At 40.9% G+C, this 22,798-nt stretch overlaps 1 protein-coding gene across 1 annotated transcript; it reads right to left on the bottom strand.

Moving 5' to 3' along the window:
• Positions 1-8,752: 8,752 nt before the first annotated feature.
• Positions 8,753-21,543, bottom strand: LOC130203798 (carbonic anhydrase 4-like). The gene is made up of 16 exons (XM_056430213.1): positions 21,489-21,543; positions 20,603-20,635; positions 20,350-20,523; positions 20,083-20,234; positions 19,894-19,983; positions 19,138-19,204; positions 16,468-16,631; positions 14,204-14,309; positions 14,097-14,129; positions 13,848-14,024; positions 13,111-13,259; positions 12,923-13,012; positions 11,212-11,253; positions 11,046-11,115; positions 10,804-10,967; positions 8,753-9,349 (listed from the first exon to the last, which is right to left on the bottom strand). Exons 1-16 carry the CDS (start codon positions 21,541-21,543, stop codon positions 9,179-9,181), a joined length of 1,737 nt encoding a protein of 578 aa, XP_056286188.1. The 3' UTR covers positions 8,753-9,178.
• Between the last annotated feature and the right edge of the window lie 1,255 nt (positions 21,544-22,798).

Here is a 22,798-nt window from a genome sequence, read left to right as displayed (position 1 = left end):
CTTCTGTCCATCCCCCTCTGTTGCTCTCCTGAAGGTTTCTTAATTTTTTCTCCCCATTTGCATTTTTCCTGATCCGATGTGTGTTTTGTGATTTTGGGGTATATCAAATAAATTGAATTGATCTCACCATATTGTCTTCATATGACTGGATCACCTGCGTAACGGACCCAGATGGTATTTATGTGCATGATCTCTCTGTTTAAAACCTTCAATTGAGCCTTTTCTCACCAAGAACACATTTATAAATGTACGTTTTAGCTAAACGGTGTGGCAACAAGGATCACTTTCCAAAATGATTAAATTTAATGTCAGCTATTAAGTATTTCAAAAAAGCTTGTGTATCTGCATGTAATCTGAAAATAATGGGAACTTGAAAATAAATGATTGTCTGAGCTTCCAGTATGTTCTGTTCCAGGTCAGTCAGATGTGTTATGCTCATGAAAATGTTTAAAAAATAGTTTAACCCTCCTGTTACCTTTAGAGTCAATTTGACCCCATTCAATGTTTAATGTTGGTGTTCTTTGGGGTCAATTTGACCCCAGGCTGTTTTTCACTGTGTCAAACATAGAAGAAATATCAAGTTTTTTATATATTTAAAGGGCTATTTCGGTAGTCAACAAACAAACATAAAGTACCTCACACTTAAACTTGGGAAACAATATTAATTCTAATAATTTTCTAGAGGTTTTAATTGCTGGGGTCAAATCGACCCCAAGGTTAAAATATGTTAGAAAATGTAAAGGTAACAGGAGGGTTAAAAAAAGCAGAATCATTTCCACAATGGACTCTTCTAAGGAGACCAAAACCCAGCATTTGTCATTTGTTCAAATGCGTACCTGGCGAGCAACCTCTTGAGGATGTTCAAACAAACGCTGTTGTCGCTCAATAGAAATGGTTTCTAAGGAAGGAAACTCGGTTGGATGAATTGGTGTGGCAAAAAGATACACTCCAGACATGCAGTCGGACCGGATAAAAAAAAAAAAACTTGACGTCACCCAGATGGCATGTTCATTCAGTTTGTACATAAACAAACATCGATCACTTGATAATGTGCACGCCAATTATTGCCCCATATGCCATGCTAAGCGTCCTCGCCCTTAAGTATCTTTGAAAAGAATCCATGAAGCAACTCCCTTTATTTGGCAGCAAAAGGAAGTCTGGATCCAGAAACACGATTCACCCTGAAGTCAACCGAGTCCAGCAACTTCACCGCAGTGATCAACATTAATGAAAACACATCGTACATGGTGATATAAGCAAAGTACGAGAGGATTATTAGAAACTAATGACGCTTCTGACATCAGTTGAAGCGCAGCTAATAATAATGGAGTAATTAAATAACATTCTTTATTTCACTCAGCAGACCGCACGACGGCGCCTCTGCTCACTCTCCTCCCTTCCACTCTTTGCTGCTCTTTTATGGGCACGGAGGCCAATTAGAGACCCCACCCCCCTAGCTGCCACAAAGATATTATATAAGTGCAAAGTAACAAGGGATATGAAGAGAAATGAAATGTGACAGACATCACAATACCTGTAATGCTCACATTTCATTTCTTCAATCTGGCTTCACTTCACCACATCACCTTGTGTGTCACAGATTTTACCGTGTTTCCTGTGGAAGGAGAATGTATTCATATATCTTACCTCGGGATCTCCCAGAATGAGCCAGAAAAATGTTTCTGGGTGAGAAGTCTGGGTCAGCCTGCTGGGTCTGCTGCCCCCGCGACCAGACCCTGGATTAAGCGGATGAGAATGGATGGATGACACATCGCTCCGAGAGGCCGTAATCCAGCTCCAGACGGCACATTCAGGCATATTGTATTTTTAAATTGTTAGGTTGTGATAGTTTATTTTGATTCTGTAGTCTTGAGCTTAAAATTAATACATATAGAAAGATATTATAATAGGAAATATTAGGGAGAATATTGATATTGTTATAAATGTGTTATGAAGCATAGGGGGACTGTTTACTCTATGCAAATGTAAATGGCAAGAAGTAATGTGTGTTCATGAGAGTGAATGTTAGTTAGTATTTCAGATTGTGGAAGCCGGTTGAAGCCGTGAAGTGACTTTAATGCGGACAATAACAGACGGGACTTTTATTGTGAAAATACTTGTCTAGCAACTTGACCGGAAGTGACATTTTGACCCGGGGGTCGTGACCTTTGACCTCTCCATTTTGATAGCGGGACTTTTATCCAACAGGAAGGTGTTCGAGGCTGAACTACCTTTGAGAGGAGCTGATTGGCTGATTCTGGGACTAAGACTCTGGACTGGGGAAATATCGTCCTCTTTGGTCTTGACCCGGGTCCTTCCAGCTGGTTCCTGTTGAGCCCGGATCACCAGGAAACCCACGATCCTGAGCCTCGACTGTTTGTTCACACTTCTTGCCATTAAATATTGTTAAACTTAATTCACGCCATCCGGAGCCTGATGTCCATCATCTGCCAAGTGCCCAGTTTCAGTTACCCTTATAATAACAAGATAGAAGTAGTAACGTCTTCTACTGACCCGACCCCAAAGAAGACTCGCATCAGCTCTTGCATTATTCCCACATGGTTCTAGTAACCTTATACATGAGTGGTACACGAACCAGAAGATACAAAGGAGAAACAACTTTTTCTGTGTAGTGTGTGACTTCAGTCACTCAAGGGGGGAATGTGGAAGGAAAATGTAATGTATCGTTAGATATAACACATATAATAGAGGAAAGCGTGTTATACTTAAATTACAACTGCAAAGATGACTTAGAGCGCCCACACATCCACCTCCCGGACACGAGTTACAAGAACGCCCAAGAATGACGAGGCCTGTTCGATAAGAGAATGACCAGGTGGGAGATGTCAGCAAGAGCAGCCACATTCCTTCACCGTCTTGAGCTGGTGTATGGGGGTAAAGTGAGTGATGAGAAGTGTGATAATGAGGGCGAGACGGCGGCTGCACCTGCACTGAGTGGGAATTGATCTCTGATCCACACCCTCTGCGTCCTGCGGCGTCTCACGAGCAGTCAGATAAGAGATCTGCAGGGCTCTCAAGTTTTGAAGACAGGCAAGAGTGACATTTTTGGATATCAGTCAGTCGCGCGCAATTCCAGGATGCTTTATTTTCATTGGTTGCTGGATTAAATCTTACCCAGATACAACAGATACGGGTTTTTTTCTGATTGGCTATTGTGTAGCCCATTTCTTTTTTTTGATTGGCTGATAAGTGGCACCTCACAGCAGAACTCCAGGGGAGCGCTTGATTCCTCCACGGTGAGGGCAGCGCGGCCAGCTCATGTTGGTGCGCTGCGGCACATTAAAACATTGAATAGCCGAGAGTTTTTTTCATCGTGAGAAATACGATGTGTGGCGGGAGTGCGTGACTTAAGACCGAAATGCGTGAGTCTCACGCTCAATGCGTGACACTTGAGAGCCCTGTAGATACAAGTTCATGCAGCATCAGGTTAAGAGATTCGTCAGCATGGATCAAGAAAAAAGAAATCCAGCCGCAACACTAAAAAAACTAGAATGGGCACTCGGTAGAGCGCATATCTTCGCATATCACAAGATCGGGCATTGAATTTTAAACATTTTGGCATTAGTTGCATGCCAATTGGATAAAAATTGACCGTGCTATGGTAAAAAGAAGATGTTGACCTTTTCATGACCTCGACCTTTGACCCGATCGATCCCAAAATCGAATCAAATGGTCCCCGGATAATAACCAATCATCCCACCAAATTTCATGCGATTCGTTTTAATACTTTTTGACTTATGCGAATAACACGCAAACACGCACACATACAAATAAATAAATACACGGTGATCAAAACATAACCTTCCGCATTTTCAATGCGAAGGTAAACACGGCGTACTCATGGGTCAGCGGTGCCACTTTCTGCCGTCAAGTTTCTTTTTAAAGATCGCAAATTTTGCATGGCGCCACTTTCAGGCCACACTGGTTACAAAGGAAAGAGAAAATGGTGGAACGCTAGACAAAGGGGAGCACAGACTAAATACACTCGGGATGAGGAGGGGTAGTGAATGGCATAATAGTCAAGTCTACATCTACGTCTTACATTGAGAAGTTATACGCAGTAACTTTAACTCGTCAAACCAATACATCTACAACCGTTACAGCACCCATACACTTGGTTGTACATGTACACACCTTGTAGACACACCCATTCTGTCATTGATGGATGCATAGTCCCACAATCGTTACTCAGAATCACTCCTCTGCAGCAAGATACACCACACCTTTGAATCCAATGGAACTTCAATTAAGTCTATTTCAGTGAGTCGATCTAGTAATAGGTGTTACAATAAACGGATGACAAATCCAGGGTGTGTGAGGGGGAAGTTGGTAATGGTAATATGACCCCTCTTAAGGAAACGTGTGTTGAATTGACGTCAAATTGAACCCAAAGGGTAAAATATGTTAGTAAATATAAAGGTAACAGGAGGATTAAACATTGAATCGGGTCAAAATGACCCGAAGGCGGGGGGAGGGTTAAATATGTAATCGGGTCAAAATGACCCGAAGGCAACACAAGGGTTAAAAGAAATTCATTTGAGCTTGGTGTTGATTTGACTTTGGAGCTGGAAGTATGTGCTGCAACCTGTGTTGCTCAAATGTGTTTAAGGCGAGGTTACCGGTTCAGTTCCTGACTAGTAAAATCTGTTTTAATAAGAGGGTTGAATTAATTAAAAAACATATTTACTTTTTATTTATGTGACGTTGTCATACATACAAGCTTAAGCATAATTGCTACTGCCGGTGGCGGGAGCAATTATGCTCTGTTGTTTTCTCTCTGTGTTGTACACTGTAACCTCCCTGAATATGATGTGTACTACATAGAGTACATACAGTTGGAAAAAATGAAAATGCAGGTTGTTATGTTGTTGAAAACTCCATAAAAAGTGAGTAAACCCCCAAAAAAGAAGGTATTTAACATAAAATGTTAAGCATAATTGCTACTGTCACCGGTGGTAGAAATTCTGCTTTGTTGTTCTTTTAAAATGTTGGTGTTAACATCATCGCTTTGCTTTTTAAAAGCACTTGTGTTAGGTTAGTACCACGTTCAGTAAACTGAATTAAAGAAGATTGCAGGTTATTTATGGAATGAGGAAGAAGATCTTTGAAGAACACACAGTGCTAACAGCGTTTTTGATCATAGACCAAAGATAAAGTCGTGTTGTTGAACTGGAACACAGAAGGAATGTGGCACAGTGGAACTCGTTGCCGGGTCCAGACCTTTAAACCAACCAGCTACTTCAGAGTGGAACACGTTTACATTTCTGTTCAAAAATGGCTTTCACGTGTTCCCTCCGTCACATATTCTTGTGTTTTCTTTCCATTCATGCTCAGTCTGCAAGTTTACTCCCGACACAGGTGAGCTGCCGAAAGTAGTGTCCGTCTTCAGTCGGCGTGCAGTATGAATCTGATCTGAATTCATCTCTTCATGGCCACATGAAGGTAGAAAAATGTCAAAACAAGCGGATAGATACACACATACACACCTACCACCATTACAAATCTGTTTCAATTCTTAAGAACAGCATAACAAATTCCTACTTTTATACATCCAGCAAACTTGAAGCATCAAATGTATTACGTTTCTGGCCACCTGATGAATGTAAATCCAATGCCGACTGCCAACTCTTCATCCACTCTGTCATCTTCATTGTGTTGTTCCTGTGTTTTAATTAGTGTGTAATGATTCCTTCTGGTCACATGACATCTATGACACCTGTCCATCCTGGAGAGGGATCCTCCTCTGTTCTCTCCTCAAGGGTTCTGACCTTTTACCCTGAAGGGTTGTTTGGGAGTTGTTCCTGATCAGATGTGAGGTCAAAGGTCAAAGGTCAGGGATGTCTATGTGTACAGATTGTAAAGCACTCTGAGACACATTTCTAATTTGTGAAAATGGGCTCGACAAATAAACTGAACTGAATCACTATATTCTCCTTTAGCGTCCTGCAGTAGTTGTTATTGTTTTTAGCTGGCAAGCGGCTAACTTTACAAAGAAGGTAGCTTGTTCAGATATAACATCTTAATGGACTAACACCTCCTGCATGGGACTACAGAACAAAACAAACACAATGAGCTGAAAGAAGATGAAAAGATGGCTGTGCATGTGATGATTTTACATTATTTTTGGCTTTGGTCTCGTCATTGATTTTGTCCTCTTTGATTTACGTGTGCTTGTATTTGGTCCTGCATCAATATTTGTGTTCATGTCGGGACTCTCTGGTGGCGTGGTCATCAGTGTTGGGAGTAACGCGTTACTGTAATTCCACTACTTTTAGCGGTAACGAGCGTGTAACGAAGTATTTTTTAAATCAACTAACGCAGTTACAGTTACTGAAATTTAAATGAGTTCGTTACTCGCGTTACTCTCTTTTGTGAAAAATGAACACTTGCTGACAAGAAGACAAGCTAGGCTACTTTAGCTGCTTCTGATCTGACATCGCAGGACCTTGGTGGCGCAATGATATTGTAACGTCTCGGACGTTATGGACTGATGACACGGAGACGGGGCGACGTTATTATTCCTCCCTTTATTGGGCATTCACCAACACAGACAGCTGCTCCTCTCGGCTCAGCAGCTCCAACGTCATCAACAACAACGGTTCCCGTCAACCACCCTTAAAGGGTACCTGTAGTGCAAAACAACAACGTGCTACATCCATTCGGCGCATCAAATAAATCATATTTACCCCGCTGCTATTGTCAACAAGTCACGCATAGCCCGAGGATTTACATTTCTTTGTCAAAATTCCGAATCCGTGGGCGCAGCCATTTTGCTAGTTATTTACTCCAGCTCAAAGCTAACTATGACGTAGAGTCGTTGAAAGGAATTCAGCCCATCCGGAGCCACTTCTACACACGTTGCTTCTTGGGATAGATCGGTGGCCTCAAGAATTACACAATCTGTATCAGGGGTGCTCAATACGTCGATCGCGGCGACCTGCCAGTCGATCGCGGCGTAGTATTGGTAGATCGCATGACATTAAAAAAAATTGGCCCGCCCCCCTGTCACTTTCTCTATAGCGCCACATTACAGCAGCAGCATGTCATTTCTGTCTCTACGTGTTGCGTTGACAGTCCTCTGCCCGCCGTCTCGTGCGCCGCGGAGCTCCCGACACCGGTTTGCGCGCATCGGGACGGACGGAGCAAAGAAAAAGTCACTAGCACCCCCGAACATGTCGGCCGAACATTGCATCAATGAAAGACATCTCCAGCGCTGGCTTATGCGCGATGTAGCTATCAAGCTCACGCTTTTGTGTGAAGCAGATGAGGTCTAATGACACTATATCATCGGACATAAGTTCGTGCTCTTTACAACAAATGCACTCTCTGTCTGTTTTTTGTGGCACATTTCCCACAACTGCACCAAACATCCGCCGACTTGCGTGCACGGTCCGCACGGTGAAGCATCTGGACCGGCGGTCCTTCGGCATCAACTTCATCAGAATCATCGCTATCATCGCTGTCACAATTCACTAAATGGGGATAGTCTGCTTTTAAAGGTTCAAACAAGTATCCAGTTGCTGAATCAGACAATCTTTCATCGTCCATATTCTCAATCTCTCAGCATTTGTTTGCGAGCGCTCGACGTTGTTTACATTGGTATCTGAACACATCCGCTGTGGCTGGCTGTCGATCTATCAACGATGTGACGTCACACCACCCGCGACATATTCAAGCTCCAGTGCAATGTCGCATGTCGGATTTGAGGACTTTGAACAGCCTAAACTACGTATTGTTATTGAATACTGGACCGTCAGTGCATGAATAACCTTTAGAAACACATTATCTTTTGATCTGGCTACATATTGTTTTGCACTACAGGTACCCTTTAACTTCCGTTTTCCGGGAGGTTAACCCCGCCTCCCCTCTACTCCGCCAATCACAGTCACGCCCCCTCGACCAGCACGCACGGTGCCACACTGTGATTGACAGCCACTTCCAGTGTTGCCAGGTCCGCGGTTTTCCCGCGGAATTGGGCTACTTTTGAAGTGTTGCCGCTGGTTGAATTTTGTGTCCGCTGGTTCGGGTTAGACCTATTTTGCATGCAAATTACATGAATATCTTTAAATAAAAATGCATATTTTAAATGAAATAATTTATTTATACCCAAATCCTACCAAACTGACTCCAGATCAGCACGTAGACGCCGACACATCCGCGCACACAGGTGAGCACCCCCCCACCCCTCAATTATATGCAGCACCTCAAGGCACCTTTGTTTTCTCTTTTAATTAGTGTTAATACTGTAGGCCAATCACTTTTATTTCATTGGGCCTAATGTGGGAAGAAAAAAAAACTGTTAAATCACTGAGACAGTTATTTTGTATTAAGTTAAGTATTAAAAGGGACTTTTGTACGACTGCTTGATTTGAAGGCCTGTTGCCCTGTTGATTGCAATAAATAGGTCAACAACATATGTTTATTGTGTTTGACTGTTCAGTACTGTTCATTACATTAAAAAAGCAGACATAAAAGTAACTTAAAAGTTACTTTCCCGAGTAACTAATTACTTTTGATATACAGTAACTAGTAAAGTAATTAAATTACTTTTAAAAGAAGTAACTAGTAACTATAACTAATTACTAATTTTCAGTAACTTGCCCAACACTGTTGGTCATACACATAGTGATGGTAGTGCTTTTATGACCCTTTACATTTGTAATGGTGCTGCACAACAACACTTAAGCTGCTCAATTTACATTTAGGACATTTGTTCTTAAAGTCGCTTCCTGCTGTGTATAAATGAGGGGAAATAATAATATGGAAGCATTTCAACCTAAAACAATATCAATTATTTATTTCCCTTCTCATAAAAGCAAAAGAACACAACGATTGTTTTTTAATTTGTTTAATTGTCTGCAGTTTTTTTAACAACTGTAATTATTGGTTTGGTATAAGAGACAATAGTCTTGATTTCTCCTGCACATTATGATAGCGCAAATCCAATCAGGATACTCTTATATCAAGTATCCATACCCCTCTTTAAAATAAATCTAGAGATGTGATCTTCATTATGAGATTGCAAACAAAAAAAAGATGTAAATCATCAACGAAACACCACTTTCCAATTAATTTACTGAAAAATGATAACGAACAGTGCGAGACGAATAACTAGCGCAATGTTCCTCATCACGGCGATTCCAGTTAGCTAATCGTCTCACAAGTGCAAGTTGTGTGAAAAGGCCCAGAGGCATGCCGGCAGCAGCAGCAGCACAATGGGACCGGGGGCGCCGGATGCTGACTTGGTGCTGTAGACTTTCCTTTTATGCAGAGACTGCGTTGGCCGATACACGTTGTGATGTCCGGCAAGAGTCGGGAACATCGTCATCTGGTGGAAAAGGAAAGAAAAAGCTCTCGTGTTATTTGGGACAGGCTATATATTTGACTTGATGTAAAAGACCACCTCTTTCATTGACAACACCTTGCCTGCACCAATTTATCTATTCCAGCAGTCTAACCTGTTACGATGAGGCGAGGATGCAGACAACAACAATAAATCTTAACAGGACGCACAGAAGGGAAATCACCCCAATGATGGCATTTGACTGTTGGAGGTATCACATTTGGGTTAGGTTACTTTCAAGCTGCCAAAAGCAGCAGTCCATTAACAATGTGCATTCTAAAATATGTTTGTATAAACTCAAAGAAATGACTCATTGGATGAACTCAATTAAATTGTTGGCAGGTTTTCCATCCAATAATTATATGCAACTCCAACTCAAATTTAGCACATCAGTGCAATACAATGTAATGAAGTTAGTCCAACTCATTTGTATCAAATACATCTAAAATAAAATTACGATATTCATTAAATTAAATTAATTTGTGTTTGTCCAACTCAAAATATAAACTAACTAACTAAATATGCAAACTCTACACAGAAGGAAAGCCCCGACTGGGAACTGAACCCACGGCCCTCTGGCTGTGAGGCGACAGTGTTAGCCACTACACCACCGTACAGCCCTGAAAGTGTGTTCACCTCATGTAAACAACAGATTTTCAGCTGGCCCATGCGCAAAGGGTAGTCCTCAATGAAACACATTTATTTTGAGTTGATATGCACACCATCTAACCTAAATAAATCTAATAAATGAAAGTATTCATACATTTTGTGTTACACCCATTGAATATAAATATCTATTTTTGTAATTGATTTATTTAAATGTATCAAACAATATTTAAATGTGTCACCTCGAAGAAGGGCTTGAATCGTTTTTGTGAGTGTAACCTAAATAAATCTAATAAATGAAAGTATTCACACATTTTGTGTTACACCCATTCAATATGAATATCTTCGTTTTGTAATTGATTTATTTAAATGTATCAAACAATATTTAAATGTGTCACCTCTAAGAAGGGCTTGAATCGGTTTTTTTGAGTGTACTTGCGTGTTTGTTAATGTCTTTCAATTTCTTTGTGCCATTGTGGGATGTGGATTTAAGTGATCTCGTCCTTTTATGCAGAACTTTCGTTTCCCCTAATTTATTTTGTCTGTTTTTTATTTGAATTTTAATATATATTTTTTAATGTTATATTTGTTTCTTACTCTTCCATTTGTTTTGCCTTGACTCTCTGTAGAGCACTTTGTAAACATTCTTTTTAAAGGTGCTATATAAATAAAGTTATTATTATTATTATCCCAACAGGACTATTTTGCTCATCATTAATGGTGTCCATTACCCTGTTTGTAGATTATGCATAAAACACTTCATATAAAAATCTTATTGTGGCACAACACATACGGTATACATCGTCAGCACCGCGATGTTGAGAAGGACGTACCAGCGCTTGGTCCATCTTGACAGCCTCTTTAAAGACGGTCCAGACCACTGCTTCATCGCATGAAGGGGTGGTCAAGGAGCCGTTGTAGCGGAAGTATTCAGCTCGGTTAACATCGCCAAGCAAGTCATCAATGGAGATCCCGTCTGTGACGTTAACTTTTGAGTCTGCATGGAAGCCAAAACACACGAGATGTAGTGGCACATTTCTTTAAATGTATGCAAACAAAACAGATATTCACTCACTGATGTTATGAATAGCTGGAAAATAGCTGGTCAGTTTGTTCCAGGCCTCCATATCCGATGTGGGATGTGTCTACAGAGACAAACCCGGTAAATGATGGTGAGGAACACTTTGATTACAGGATTAACTAAATCTGCTCCTTTAAAAAAAGAAATGGACACCACTCGCCTCGACATTCTCTGAACTGCTGCGTCCGTCGGCTTTCTTCGCCTGAAAAATAAACAGGACAAAGAAGTGAGTCTGTTGTGTAAACAGCGTTGCAAAATGTCAAATTTAGACTGGTGAGCAAGGAAGATTCCCGACTGGGAAAACTCCCAATTTTAGAACCGCCGACAGGTTTTTAGATTTGAACAAATATTCCCGAGGTTTGCATCTGGACTTGCATAAACAAAGCAGCCCATTTAATATGTTTTAAATAGGATTATTAGCAGGCAGGTGCACAGACACTTTGGGGGGCAGGTGCTCAAAGCAAAAAAAAGGGGCATCCATCACCAAAAATGTTGAAACATAAGCAGCATGACACTAATTATATGCGGTCCTCGACCTGCGTCTCCTCTTGGCAGGGTTTAGACAGCTAGCTTACACTTTCCTTATGAATAAATATGAATTATTACATGGCAACGACAGTACAAGCGTTCTGATTGGCTAATTGGTAGTCTTGTAAAAAAAAAATTTAAAAAGGCCCCGTCAGATATCAAATCACATTTGGAGGGAATTGATGACAGAGTAATTTTTATTCTTAAATACTGATAAATTGAAGAAAACATTTGTCTCAAGAAAAAGGGTCAGTTTTCATCCAGGACAAAAGGGGAGGAGCTTGAGCACCACGAGGGCTCTATCTGTGCACATGCCGAATTATTATGTTTGCATCCAACATGAATGAGAAGTCATGTCACATTGTGTTTGTACGAAGTGTCATTGAGGGCGAAGCAAACAACGGAATGACAGAGTAGGTTGTAATATGCTGGTCTCTCGTTAAATGATGTCGCCGAGGTAAGCGCTCGATTATTTAGGTGCCAAGGTTCGGCCCTTTTGTTGTTCTGTATGCAGCGGATATCCTGTGGGGCCGTATCTCACCATATGTCTCGCTGGCATTGCTCGTAAGAAGAAATACATCTAATTAGCATTCCAAGAATACTTCATTTGTGTTCATATGTGAAAAGTGTTCATATGTGAAAAGTGACACATGTCAAACACAAGCAGGCAGGTAGTGGAGGGACGCTCTATCCCCGCTCCATTACACAGGGCATCATGAAAAGCTCCCAGACTGCCTCACCACTCGAGTAGATCGCTGGAGATCCTGGCAAACTCAGCACTTTATTTTGTTTTCCCCCTGTATATGGAGTATTAGTATTAGTATTTAGTTTTTAGTTTTATCTTTATTTTCATTGATGCTCTGATGTGAACCGCTGCTGTGATTTTGGAAATGTCCCCACTGTGGGACAAATAAAGGAATATCATATCATATCATATTATATCATATCATATCACTCACCCAGCTGCAGGTGCTTAGGACACCTAATTGAGGCAGGGCTGGGAAGCTTGAGAAGAGACGGAGGGGGGAGCACAGGGGGGGAAGGAGCTGGACAAGCCAGGCGCTGAAGGCCATCCACGCCGAGGACGAACAAGAGGACGACTTTGTCGTGCTTACGATACGTTTTGTTAAAAGAACCTTTTTCTCCCCCGGGACGATTTTTGTTGAAGGATGGATTTTTTTTAAATTATTTTGATGAATAAACATTCCCCTGCATTTTGAAACCTATCACTTTTGCCTGTGTTTACTCCTCCCCAGCCCGTGACGTGACAACGGGTTCATTGTTTATTGTATTGCTGTGACTACGACTGACTTCTATAACTAGTCAAATGCATTAAGTGTCACCTCGATAAGGAATCCCAGCACGGCCAGCCCGTTAGGAGTCCTCAGTGCCTCTGCCAGAGATAAGTCCTTCCTCTTGCTCACTATGTGCATCTGGACAAAAACACAATCATGACACTGGCAACAACTAAATGTATGAAAACAACAACACATTCACTGCAGTGTCACTGTGGTTCAACGGTTGCGATTACCTCCATCGGGTATCTTTTTGAATCCACTTTGTGCTCGGAGCCATCAGACTTATCTGAGCCCCAATGGAAGTGGAACTGAAGGGTGGAGTAGACGTATCCCAAACCTCCCCCTGAGACCTCCACCATGTCCTCTTTCAGCACACACTTCACTGAGTTGAGTGAGAATAAAAAGGGAAAAGGTAACCTGCAAGTATCTTCATTGATTTATGTAATACAATGTAAGAAATACATTGTGAAAATAAGTACTTAACTATGTCCCAGAGCCCAAAGTAAAGCCTTCAAATTGCTTATTTCCACCAACTAAGTCTAAAACCCAAAAGGTATTCGGTTTCCTATGAAATACGTAAGAAGAAATAACTAAAATGAGCATCATCTAAAAATCTGTACATGCAATGTCAATTGTCTGAAAGACATGATGCCTACTTTCAATAAGAGAGAAAAATAAATACATAAGAAAAGCAACAGCTTATGTTCTGAGATGCTGCAACAATTGCAAATAGTTTTCACTTTTACATGAGAAAAAGATTCACTGATTCAATTATTAAACAGAAATAGATTATTTTGTGTTTGACTAATATATTAATCCTTGCAGCTCTAATCGTAACCCTCAAAACCTACCTGCATTAGTTTTGTGTTGGGATTCTGATGAAAATGATGAATAAACTGATCTATGTGAATAAACACATTTAGAGGGCTACCTTGGAGTCAGAAACAGACCATAATATGAAACAACAAACCCGAGTGGCCCGTGTTCGTGACGTGCTTGATGGCGTGTTTGTCGTCAAACTTTGTGAAAGCGAAGGCCCCGAGCCGCTCGTCCGTCACGGTGTCGCGCGTCTCGATGTCGACGGGCGATTGGCGCTCGCCGCCGCATTTTGAGTGAGGCAGCTGGAGCCAATGAGACGGCTTGTACTCTGACGGCAGAGAGGGGAACAACGTTGAGAACCAAACCCCGCGGCGGCGCTCATCAAGCGATGTGTACATACCACAGGGCTCCTCCTCGTAGCACCACGAATGACCTGCAGAATGGAAGCGATGATACGTCAACTCGCAAACACTGCGGGTCGAATGTGAGCGGAAGAGTACGACTCACTGGATGGTGACGGAGTTGCGGGGGAAGCAAACACACGGCGTCCATTAAGAGGTCGCGTAGGCCGATACACATTGGTGAAGCCTGTCGCCATGGGAAACCGCTGAACCTACGCAAAGAATGTAAGACACGTTTCTTTCACAACATTCGAACGGCAGGGATTGACACTTCCCTTCGGCACAGAGCACGAGAATTATTTGAGTGAACAAACAGTTCGAAAGTGTCACAAAGACCTGGTTCTGGCTCCCTGCCTCGAGCTGCTCGCCTCAAGCAGAGAGGAGTGACGTACAGAAGAAAATAATTGTATTTTTTTTTTACTGGGTTTATTTAATAAGGGACAGAGCACATAAATAAAAATATTTCAGTAGATGTGCCAGAGTTAGCCAAGAGGCTATTTTTCATCTGTATTACCAAATCATTTTTATTTTTAAAAAAAATCACTTTTTAAAAAACTGTTTTCATTTTTAAACTTACTTTTTAAACTTTCCCCCGGAGACACATTATTTTTACAAAATACATTTAGTTCAACTTTATTTCTATGTTGCAATTTCATTGAAATGTTCTGAAAAAATACACATTCTCGTTTTTTGAGGATTATTAAGTTACACTGCAGAAATCGACACGTTATCGTATGCTTGAAAAACAATTATCTTGGCTTATCTTGGCTTATCTTGGCTTATCTTGGCTTATCTTGGTTTACCGTCAACCCGTTGCAAGCCTTTCACAAACCGGTATGCTTTATGCTTTGCGACCGAGTCATGCGCTTCCTGAGGCGTTATTTAACACGCGGAGAAATGTGGCCTATCTTCCGAGCACTTATGGCTGTCAGGTAGATGAGATGAAGAGAAAGATAGGATTTCACTCACAGCATATGACTTAACCATCCCGACGATTATCTAACATGATCATCCAAAGAGTACACCGGCACGTACAAGCATACCTCACGCCACAATGCACTCTGGGTAGGTACGCCAGATGCCGATCAGTAGTCAGGGGTTCAGGTGTAGAGCGTGACCGAGCAACGAACACATTGTTCTCCTCTCTACCGCCATCTGCCTGATGGATCGTGGAGGTCTCCATCGTGGAATATGCCTACTATTAACTATTCATACACTCTGTCATATTCATTGAATGTATTTTAACTCTAAATCTGTCCTTCTGTACACATTACATCTATTGTTCTGTCCATCCTGGAGAGGGATCCTCCTCTGTTCTCTCCTGAAGGTTTCTTCCCTTTTTTTCCCCTGAAGGGTTATTTGGGAGTTTTTCCTGGTCCGATGTGAGGTTTTGGGGCAGGGATGTCTATGTGTACAGATTGTAAAGCACTCCGAGACAAATTTGTAATTTGTGAAATTGGGCTATACAAATAAACTGAATTGAATTCTCGAGTAAGTAGAACACAACAAAACAATCGCTGCAGGCCCTATAGGATATTTAGTGAGTTTTTTTTTTTCATAGCCCATTTCTTTGTCACTCCTCAAAGAGGTTCTGAATTCAATACAGTGGATTATACGTTCTATCCTCTGCATCTGAGTCCTCATTTGAGTCCAGGCCTGACGGCAACCTGATAATTCATTTGGAGCTGTGTGTCTCAGAGGGAAATATCTCTCCGTCTCTGGAGCTGCTGAACACGGTGTCCTCCAGCCAGTGTGTCTCGTGGTCTGCTGTCTGGTCCTGAGCAGGTAGTGGGCCGTGGCTTTTTGGGGCTTTCCCCCAGAAAACAGCTGCTTGCTGCAGCCGTCAGGTACACGGTTGTTACCGGCAGACAGCTAAACAAGAGTTGCAGAGTCAGGTAATATTCTCTGTTGGATTCACACAGACTTCTCATTATGGAATGGGGAGGAGCAATAGTTCCATCCGGAGGGTCTAGTCTTGGGGACCAGAGGGTGGCGGTTCGAGTCCGGCACAGACCCCGTTATAGAGTGTGGACGAAAGAACCAGTTCACCTCCTGGGCATTGCCAAGGTGCCCTTGAGCAAAGCCTTGGACACCTTACTGCTTGGAGCACCTGACTATGTGGTAGCCCTACCTTTCTGGCATCTCTCCACAACTATCATGCAGGTGTGCGTTTTAATAAAAGCAGTGTTGTTGTTGTTGCTGCTGCTCGACCAATAGATGAGAGGCTTCATTCGTCTTTTATTTGCATACTATTTACCCTGAGGGTGGTGATGTCTGGCTGCTGTAACACTGCAAATTAAAATACTTAAAATGTTCTCAAGGTCATTTCCGTGCCGAGGTGTGCTGGGAAACTAAACATGGTTAACTCACCTGGTTTTTGTTGATGTTGATTGGTTGTTGAAAGACGGTCCACACCACGGCTTCATTGCATTGAGGGGTGGTCAGGGAGCCCATGTAGCGGTAGAACTTTGTGAGGTCGACATTTCCAATCAGGTCATGGATAGAAATGGAACTTTTCATGTCAACCTCTGTGTCTGTGAACATATAAGAAACAAAAAAAGTCATTAATATGTTGCCATGAACACAATGTTATAAAGAATGAGCATTAGTCATTATTACTGGCTCCCTGCTCGTTTTCGAACCATTAATAATGTGAATTCTAAAATATGTGTATACTTGCATGTTTGTTATTTTAAAGGAAAAAGTGAATTGCAAAACACATTTAGAAATGTATTTCAATTTCTTTGTGCCATTGTAGGATGTGAGTTGCCAAGGCTCGTAGAATCAGTCACTTCTTTAAAATCACTTCTTAAACCCCATTTTTAAAGAACAGCGTTGAAGTGATCTCGTCCTATTTTGCAGAACTTTGGTTCCTTTAATTTAGTTTGTCTGTTTTTTTATTTTTATTTTAATATATTTTTAAATGTTATATGTTTTTCTTACTATTCCATTTGTTTTGCCTCGACTCTCTGTAGAGCACTTTGTAAACATTATTTTTAAAGGTGCTTTATAAATAAAGTTATTATTATTATTATCATCATCAGAGGAGTACAATCAAATCTACTTTTTAACTCAACCTCCCTACAGCTTCTTTAGTGACTTAAACATAATCCCACTGCACAATAGAAGCTCACATGGTAAGTACACAGGAGTATGAGTTCCCAGGAGAAAGCCGGTGTCATCTTAAGGTACCCGAGCTCGGGAAGGACATGAAATACCGGACAGACTGTTCCAGAGTGCCGGGTTTCGGTCGTGATATCGCAGCATCGTATGTTCACTCGAGTATGTCGGTTCTGAATATAACTCCATTACTTCCGCGATCCAAAATCAGACATATTTCAAGCAGTAGGTATGATCTGTGTGTGTTTGTTGTTGAGAGATAAACGACAAACGTCACGGATTTTAATTTTGAGGAATGTGCACCACCTTCTGTGTCACTTTACTGCACTCTGCTCAGGCATGCGCACGATGCTCTTAGGGTACATGGAACATTATGTTTTAAGAGGAAGGAGACGTACTTTGCTCGAAAGCAGTCGCTGACGACTTTTGACGGCATTTGTGCGTTTGTCTTATTTATTTATTACATCTGTATGTTTTGAAATTCTGATTGTGAAGTGATAAGTAACCAAGAATATGGTTATGGTTTCTTTTGAACGCTGAATTTAAGTTATTAAAGCTCAATGTTTCAGGGGAAATTGAAATATAAAAGGTACAAGGTTCGATCCCTGGGCGCTTCACTGCAGCCCACTGCTCCTGAAGATCATAGGATGGGGTCAAATGCAGAGAAGAATGTATGTATGTGTATCATACATATACATCTGCCATCATCAATGCATTTTTTGTTTCTTTAAATAAAAAATTAAATAATATATATATATATTTTTTTTAAGTTCACACATATACACATGCATTTTTCTTTATTATTATGATTTTTTTTCTTTGTTTCTTTTTTCTTCTTTCACAATACTCTGACTTTATGATGTTACGTCCATTGTTTTGTCGTCCGCACTGTTTCGTCGTCCTCTAGGTGTTATGTCTATGTATTGTCTTTTGTCTTATAATAAAAAATTAAAATTAAAAAAATTTAAAAAATGCAGAGAACAATCTTCCTACAGGGATCAATGAAGGGTATATAATTAAAAAATATACATAATAAATGACATGACTCATCAAACACACTCTCCGGCATTAAAATCCTCACATCGCTGAATGGAAGCCAGACAAAGGATGTAGCGAGCGGTAATCTCTTCCGTTCTCTCCGACTTTAATTGTAGACTCGATTTGATCGCTCCAACTCGAAGAGCGTCTCAATTACTAAAACGCATCTCGAGGCGCGACAAGCAAGTAAACACCGGTGCGTCCTTTACGGATTCTTTTCCGGCGTGACTCACCACCAGAACATTCTCAAACCATGGCGGGCCTCTCCTGTAATCGTCATTTTCTAAGATGATCCAACTTTGGGTTTTATGCTCCCGTGTTTTCTTATGGGGAATCATGTTTCAACTACATTCCTTTTACCTAAATTAAAATAATCTTTTTTTATTGGTTGTCCGTCACATTCAATTAAACTGCTATAATTGTGACGTGCAAACAACCGTCTCAAAATATTCTATAAATAACATCTTGCTTTTCAGCCCTAATAATGTGCTCTTTTTCCAGTCATACAAACAGGTGTTTTTGTATATATATATATGTATATATATCACTAAATTATGTGTGTAGTACTTTTAACACAAATATTTGTTGTGCCTTATACAATAAAATACATAAACACAAATACATCTACACCTATATATGTGCTAAATACAAATGCATGACATCCATCTATTCTTGTGAAATTATTTATGCCTTGTTGTGAATTTAATTAAAAGTAAATATACAAGATCAATAATTACAGCAGTGGTATAACACAGTTCATGACAACTGTGGAGGCGAGGAAAGGAATCAAGGAGGTAGAAAATGGTGAATGAGAAAGGCCTTGGGTCTCATCAGACCAATCACTGCCATCTGTTGAAATAAGATGAAGAGACAAACGCCTACCTGTGATGTTTGGCAGGTAAGATGTGAGCTCGCTCCACGGTCCCGACATATCGCCATCGTCTGTTCCCTTTAGGAAGAGGACATCAATTAACGTTACTGTGATAATGTGAAAATCAACTCCATCGTGCATGTATTGTTGTGTTGATGTCACTCTGTAGTTCTGGTCACATGACATCTATTACACCTGTCCATCCTGGAGAGGGATCCTTCTCTGCTCTCCTGAAGGGTTCTTCCCTTTTTTTTCTATTTTGGGGGAGTTTTTCCTGATCCGATGTGAGTTCCTGGGACAGGGATATCTATGTGGAAAGCCCATTCAGAATTTGTGATATTGGGCTAAATAAAATAAACTGAAAAAATTGAATTGTTGTGCAGGAGTCCAGCCGTCAGTATTTGTGCGTGGGTTGTTTGTGTTCAGATGCAGACATTGTAAATCCACTGCAGTGGACTGCCATCTTAAAATGTAATAATCCGGCCAAATTTCATAAATGCAACCTCGTGAGAAACATTTTAATACTTGAATCCCTTTTTCATTAAATGCATAATAATAACAATAATAATTGTGTTATTAAATGCATAATAATAATAATAACTCTAATAATAATTAGAATAAATTGTTCATTAAATTAATAATAATAATAGTAATAATTATAATACATTTGTCATTAAATGCATACTAATAATAATACTAAATTTTTCATTAAATGGTTAGCAGTCAACCGTTTTCTTTGGAAAGACAATTTGAAATATTGGACATACGTTTATGAAAAAGCCGAGAACAGCAATTCCCTCTGAATCCTGCGTGGCGTCCTGCACCGAGAGGCCTTTCTTCAGACTCACGATGTGCATCTACGAAGGAGTACACGGCTGGATTAGACGAGGGCAAAGCAACGTGGTTTATCAAGAGATGAGGCATGTTGCCTCTAACGAATGCCAACCCTACCGTACCTCCATGGGGTATCTATGCCCATCAATCGTGTGCTCCGCACCTGGATGATGTTCTGTGCTGCCCCAGTGAAAGTGAAACTGAATTGTAGAATATGTTCCGTTAAGTCCACCTCCACTCACTTCAACGTCATCGGCCTCCAGTTTGCATTTCACTAAAGATGGAGAAGTGTCCATGTAGGTACAGCGTGTGCACGTACAGGAGTGAATCATTTATTTGAGTGACTATACCTCCGTCCAATGTTGTGTCCTCAGTGTCAGTTTGCGTACCTGTGTGACCGTTGTTTTCGATGGATTTGATGACGTGTCGAGAGGAGAAGTTGGCGAAGGTAAAGCTGAGCAGTTGAGGGTCCATCTGAACGTTGCCGGTGGCTATATCAATGGGAGACTGCCTTTTCTCTCCACAGGAAACATAGTGGTCCGCCCAATGCTCCGGGGATTGCGCTGTGGAGGTTAGAGGTGGTCTTAATACCATCAGCTACTGCAGACCGATGGTGGTTCAGTCACATCTGACTGTACTTACGGCAGCCATGATAGCACCAGTCACTCCCAGCAGCTGAAACACAAATATAGACAATGTGCAACACAAATTGTTTTTAAAATATATAACATTAATCAAAAAACCCCAGTTCTATCTGGTGGTCCTCTGAGTGCCGACGACTCTGTGTTTTTAGCCATTTCCCACCAAGACGTGTCATTATTAACACGCGTGTAGTTATTCTTTCAACTATAATATTCTGATTCTGAATGTGCAATGTAAACCCAGGCCGAGGATAATGAGAGTGTGTGTGTGTGTGTGTGTGTGTTGTAATCCGGCCTCCTCTTTGTGTCCTCCGCTGGGTGTGGCCCTGGAAAGCTGCTCTTATGGATCACGCGTTGAACTTTATTCAATCCTGTTTTTCATGACTTGTTTAGTTCATATTCTGGATGCATTTTAGGTCCTTTGATATTTTGGCTTAAAATTCCAAAAATAGATCCCTCATATCCTAAATATATTGCTCATTGCCCTATAATCAGTGCCGCCGCTCCCATAAGGCTAAACAAATCATAGTTATAATAGTTCTAATGCCGATATTATTTCAGTGTAGAAATATTAGGCACCTTTTAGGCATGTATATCACAAAACAGGCAGAACAAGAGATATATTTAATTGCTCAAAAAAAGTTATGCTAGTGCCCCCTCCCAAAAACACAAATACATCAACTTCCCAAGCTCACCCTGGGGGCCCTTTCCTATCTCAGAGGGGGGGGGCGGGGGGCATCATGAAGGAGTTATGCTTAGGGCACCAACATGTCGAGCAGCAGCACTGCCTATAATCCTCAAAAAAAGTATAGCTGATATACAGAAATGAATAAATCCTACCAATTACAAATGCTTCTATTATTTGGAAATTGCTGCTTTTTACTCACCACATTTGATCAATGGCCCCAAACTCAGAAACAGCAGAAGGGAGGGAAGATGCATCTTCAGAAGGAAACGGAAAGAGGTTGTGAAAGGTCGTTGATCTTATAGATATGTCATGATGTATTTTTCTCAATGTCTGAAGCAACGTTGTTATTAGTCAAAGAAAACATCTCTATCCTATCCTCTGATGATGAAGCAATCCCCGCTGTATGCTACTTTGACTTCATGCAAACAGTGGGACAGAGTCCATCACTAACCTTAACCCTCCTGTTACCTTTAGGGTCAATTTGACCCCATTCAATGTTTAATGTCGGTGTTCTTTCGGGTCAATTTGACCACAGGCTGTTTTTCACTGTCAAACATATAAGAAATATCAACTTTTTTATATATTCAAAGGGCTATTTAGGTAGTCAACAAACAAACATAAAGTACCTCACACTTAAACTTGGAAAACAATATTAATTCTAATAATTTTCTGGAGGTTTTAATTGCTGGGGTCAAATTGACCCCGAGGGTAAAATATGTCAGTAAATATAAAGGTAACGGGAGGGTTAAACATTGAATGGGGTCAAATTGACCCTAAGGCAACAGGAGGGTTAATTCACATTTAAAGGCACACTATTGAAGAATGAAATATTTGGGGAGGAAAGAATCCCATTTTTTAAAATGCATGTGTTAAAAGTCTGACAAACATTTACCTTACTGGCCTGGCGTCCCGACGGATTGAAGGAAGAAAAAGAAAAAATTAGAAATATGTGTCCATTTCCAAATGAGCTCACCAGTGAGGAGAAAATGAGAAAGTGTCCCGATATCTTTCAAGTTAGTCCTGAGGAGTAGGAGGGACACACAATGGGAGGAGGGGGGGGGGGGTCACTGCGTATTCACAACACCAAACCAGTATAGGGGAGACACGCAACATTGTCAAGACAACCAAATCCAAATGTTTAGGGCACATCAATGATCTGCTAACATGAGGGTTTGTTTACTCCACAAAGTCAGTTTCATAAAACATGCTCCACGCCACGTGTGTCTATACATGCCATCTTGATGCAAGGGGGGCAGCATATTGTATTTCTTACTATTGTTTTATTCATGCCTTAAATGCAAAACCTGAATTATTTTCTTTAATTAATTTTAACGCTGTGAGAGGAAGAGTTATTTGACACCTCTGTGTTTAACAATGGGAGACGAACTAAAGTCCAATGGAGGAAAAAACTATATACTGCTATTTGTAATCCCTTTTTAAACATAGGCCACAGCTAGACTAAGCCTTTAAATTCACAGGTTACCCTGTAATCTGATACCATAAAAGCTA

The sequence above is a fragment of the Pseudoliparis swirei genome, chromosome 13 (genome assembly GCF_029220125.1).
Source record: "Pseudoliparis swirei isolate HS2019 ecotype Mariana Trench chromosome 13, NWPU_hadal_v1, whole genome shotgun sequence".
Classification (NCBI taxonomy): Eukaryota; Metazoa; Chordata; class Actinopteri; order Perciformes; family Liparidae; genus Pseudoliparis; species Pseudoliparis swirei.
The sequence above is the reverse complement of the archived record's forward strand: the minus strand, read 5'-3'. Positions and strand labels throughout refer to the sequence as shown.

Coding starts and splice junctions, on each gene's coding strand:
- LOC130203798 (XM_056430213.1), bottom strand. CDS start 21,543: ATGCATCTTCCCTCCCTTCTGCTGTTTCTGAGTTTGGGGCCATTGATC. Junction 13,260..13,847: donor CACGAACACGGGCCACTCGG/GTTTGTTGTTTC, acceptor CACTCAACTCAG/TGAAGTGTGTGCTGAAAGAG. Junction 11,254..12,922: donor TGCTGGGATTCCTTATCGAG/GTGACACTTAAT, acceptor TTTATTTTTCAG/GCGAAGAAAGCCGACGGACG.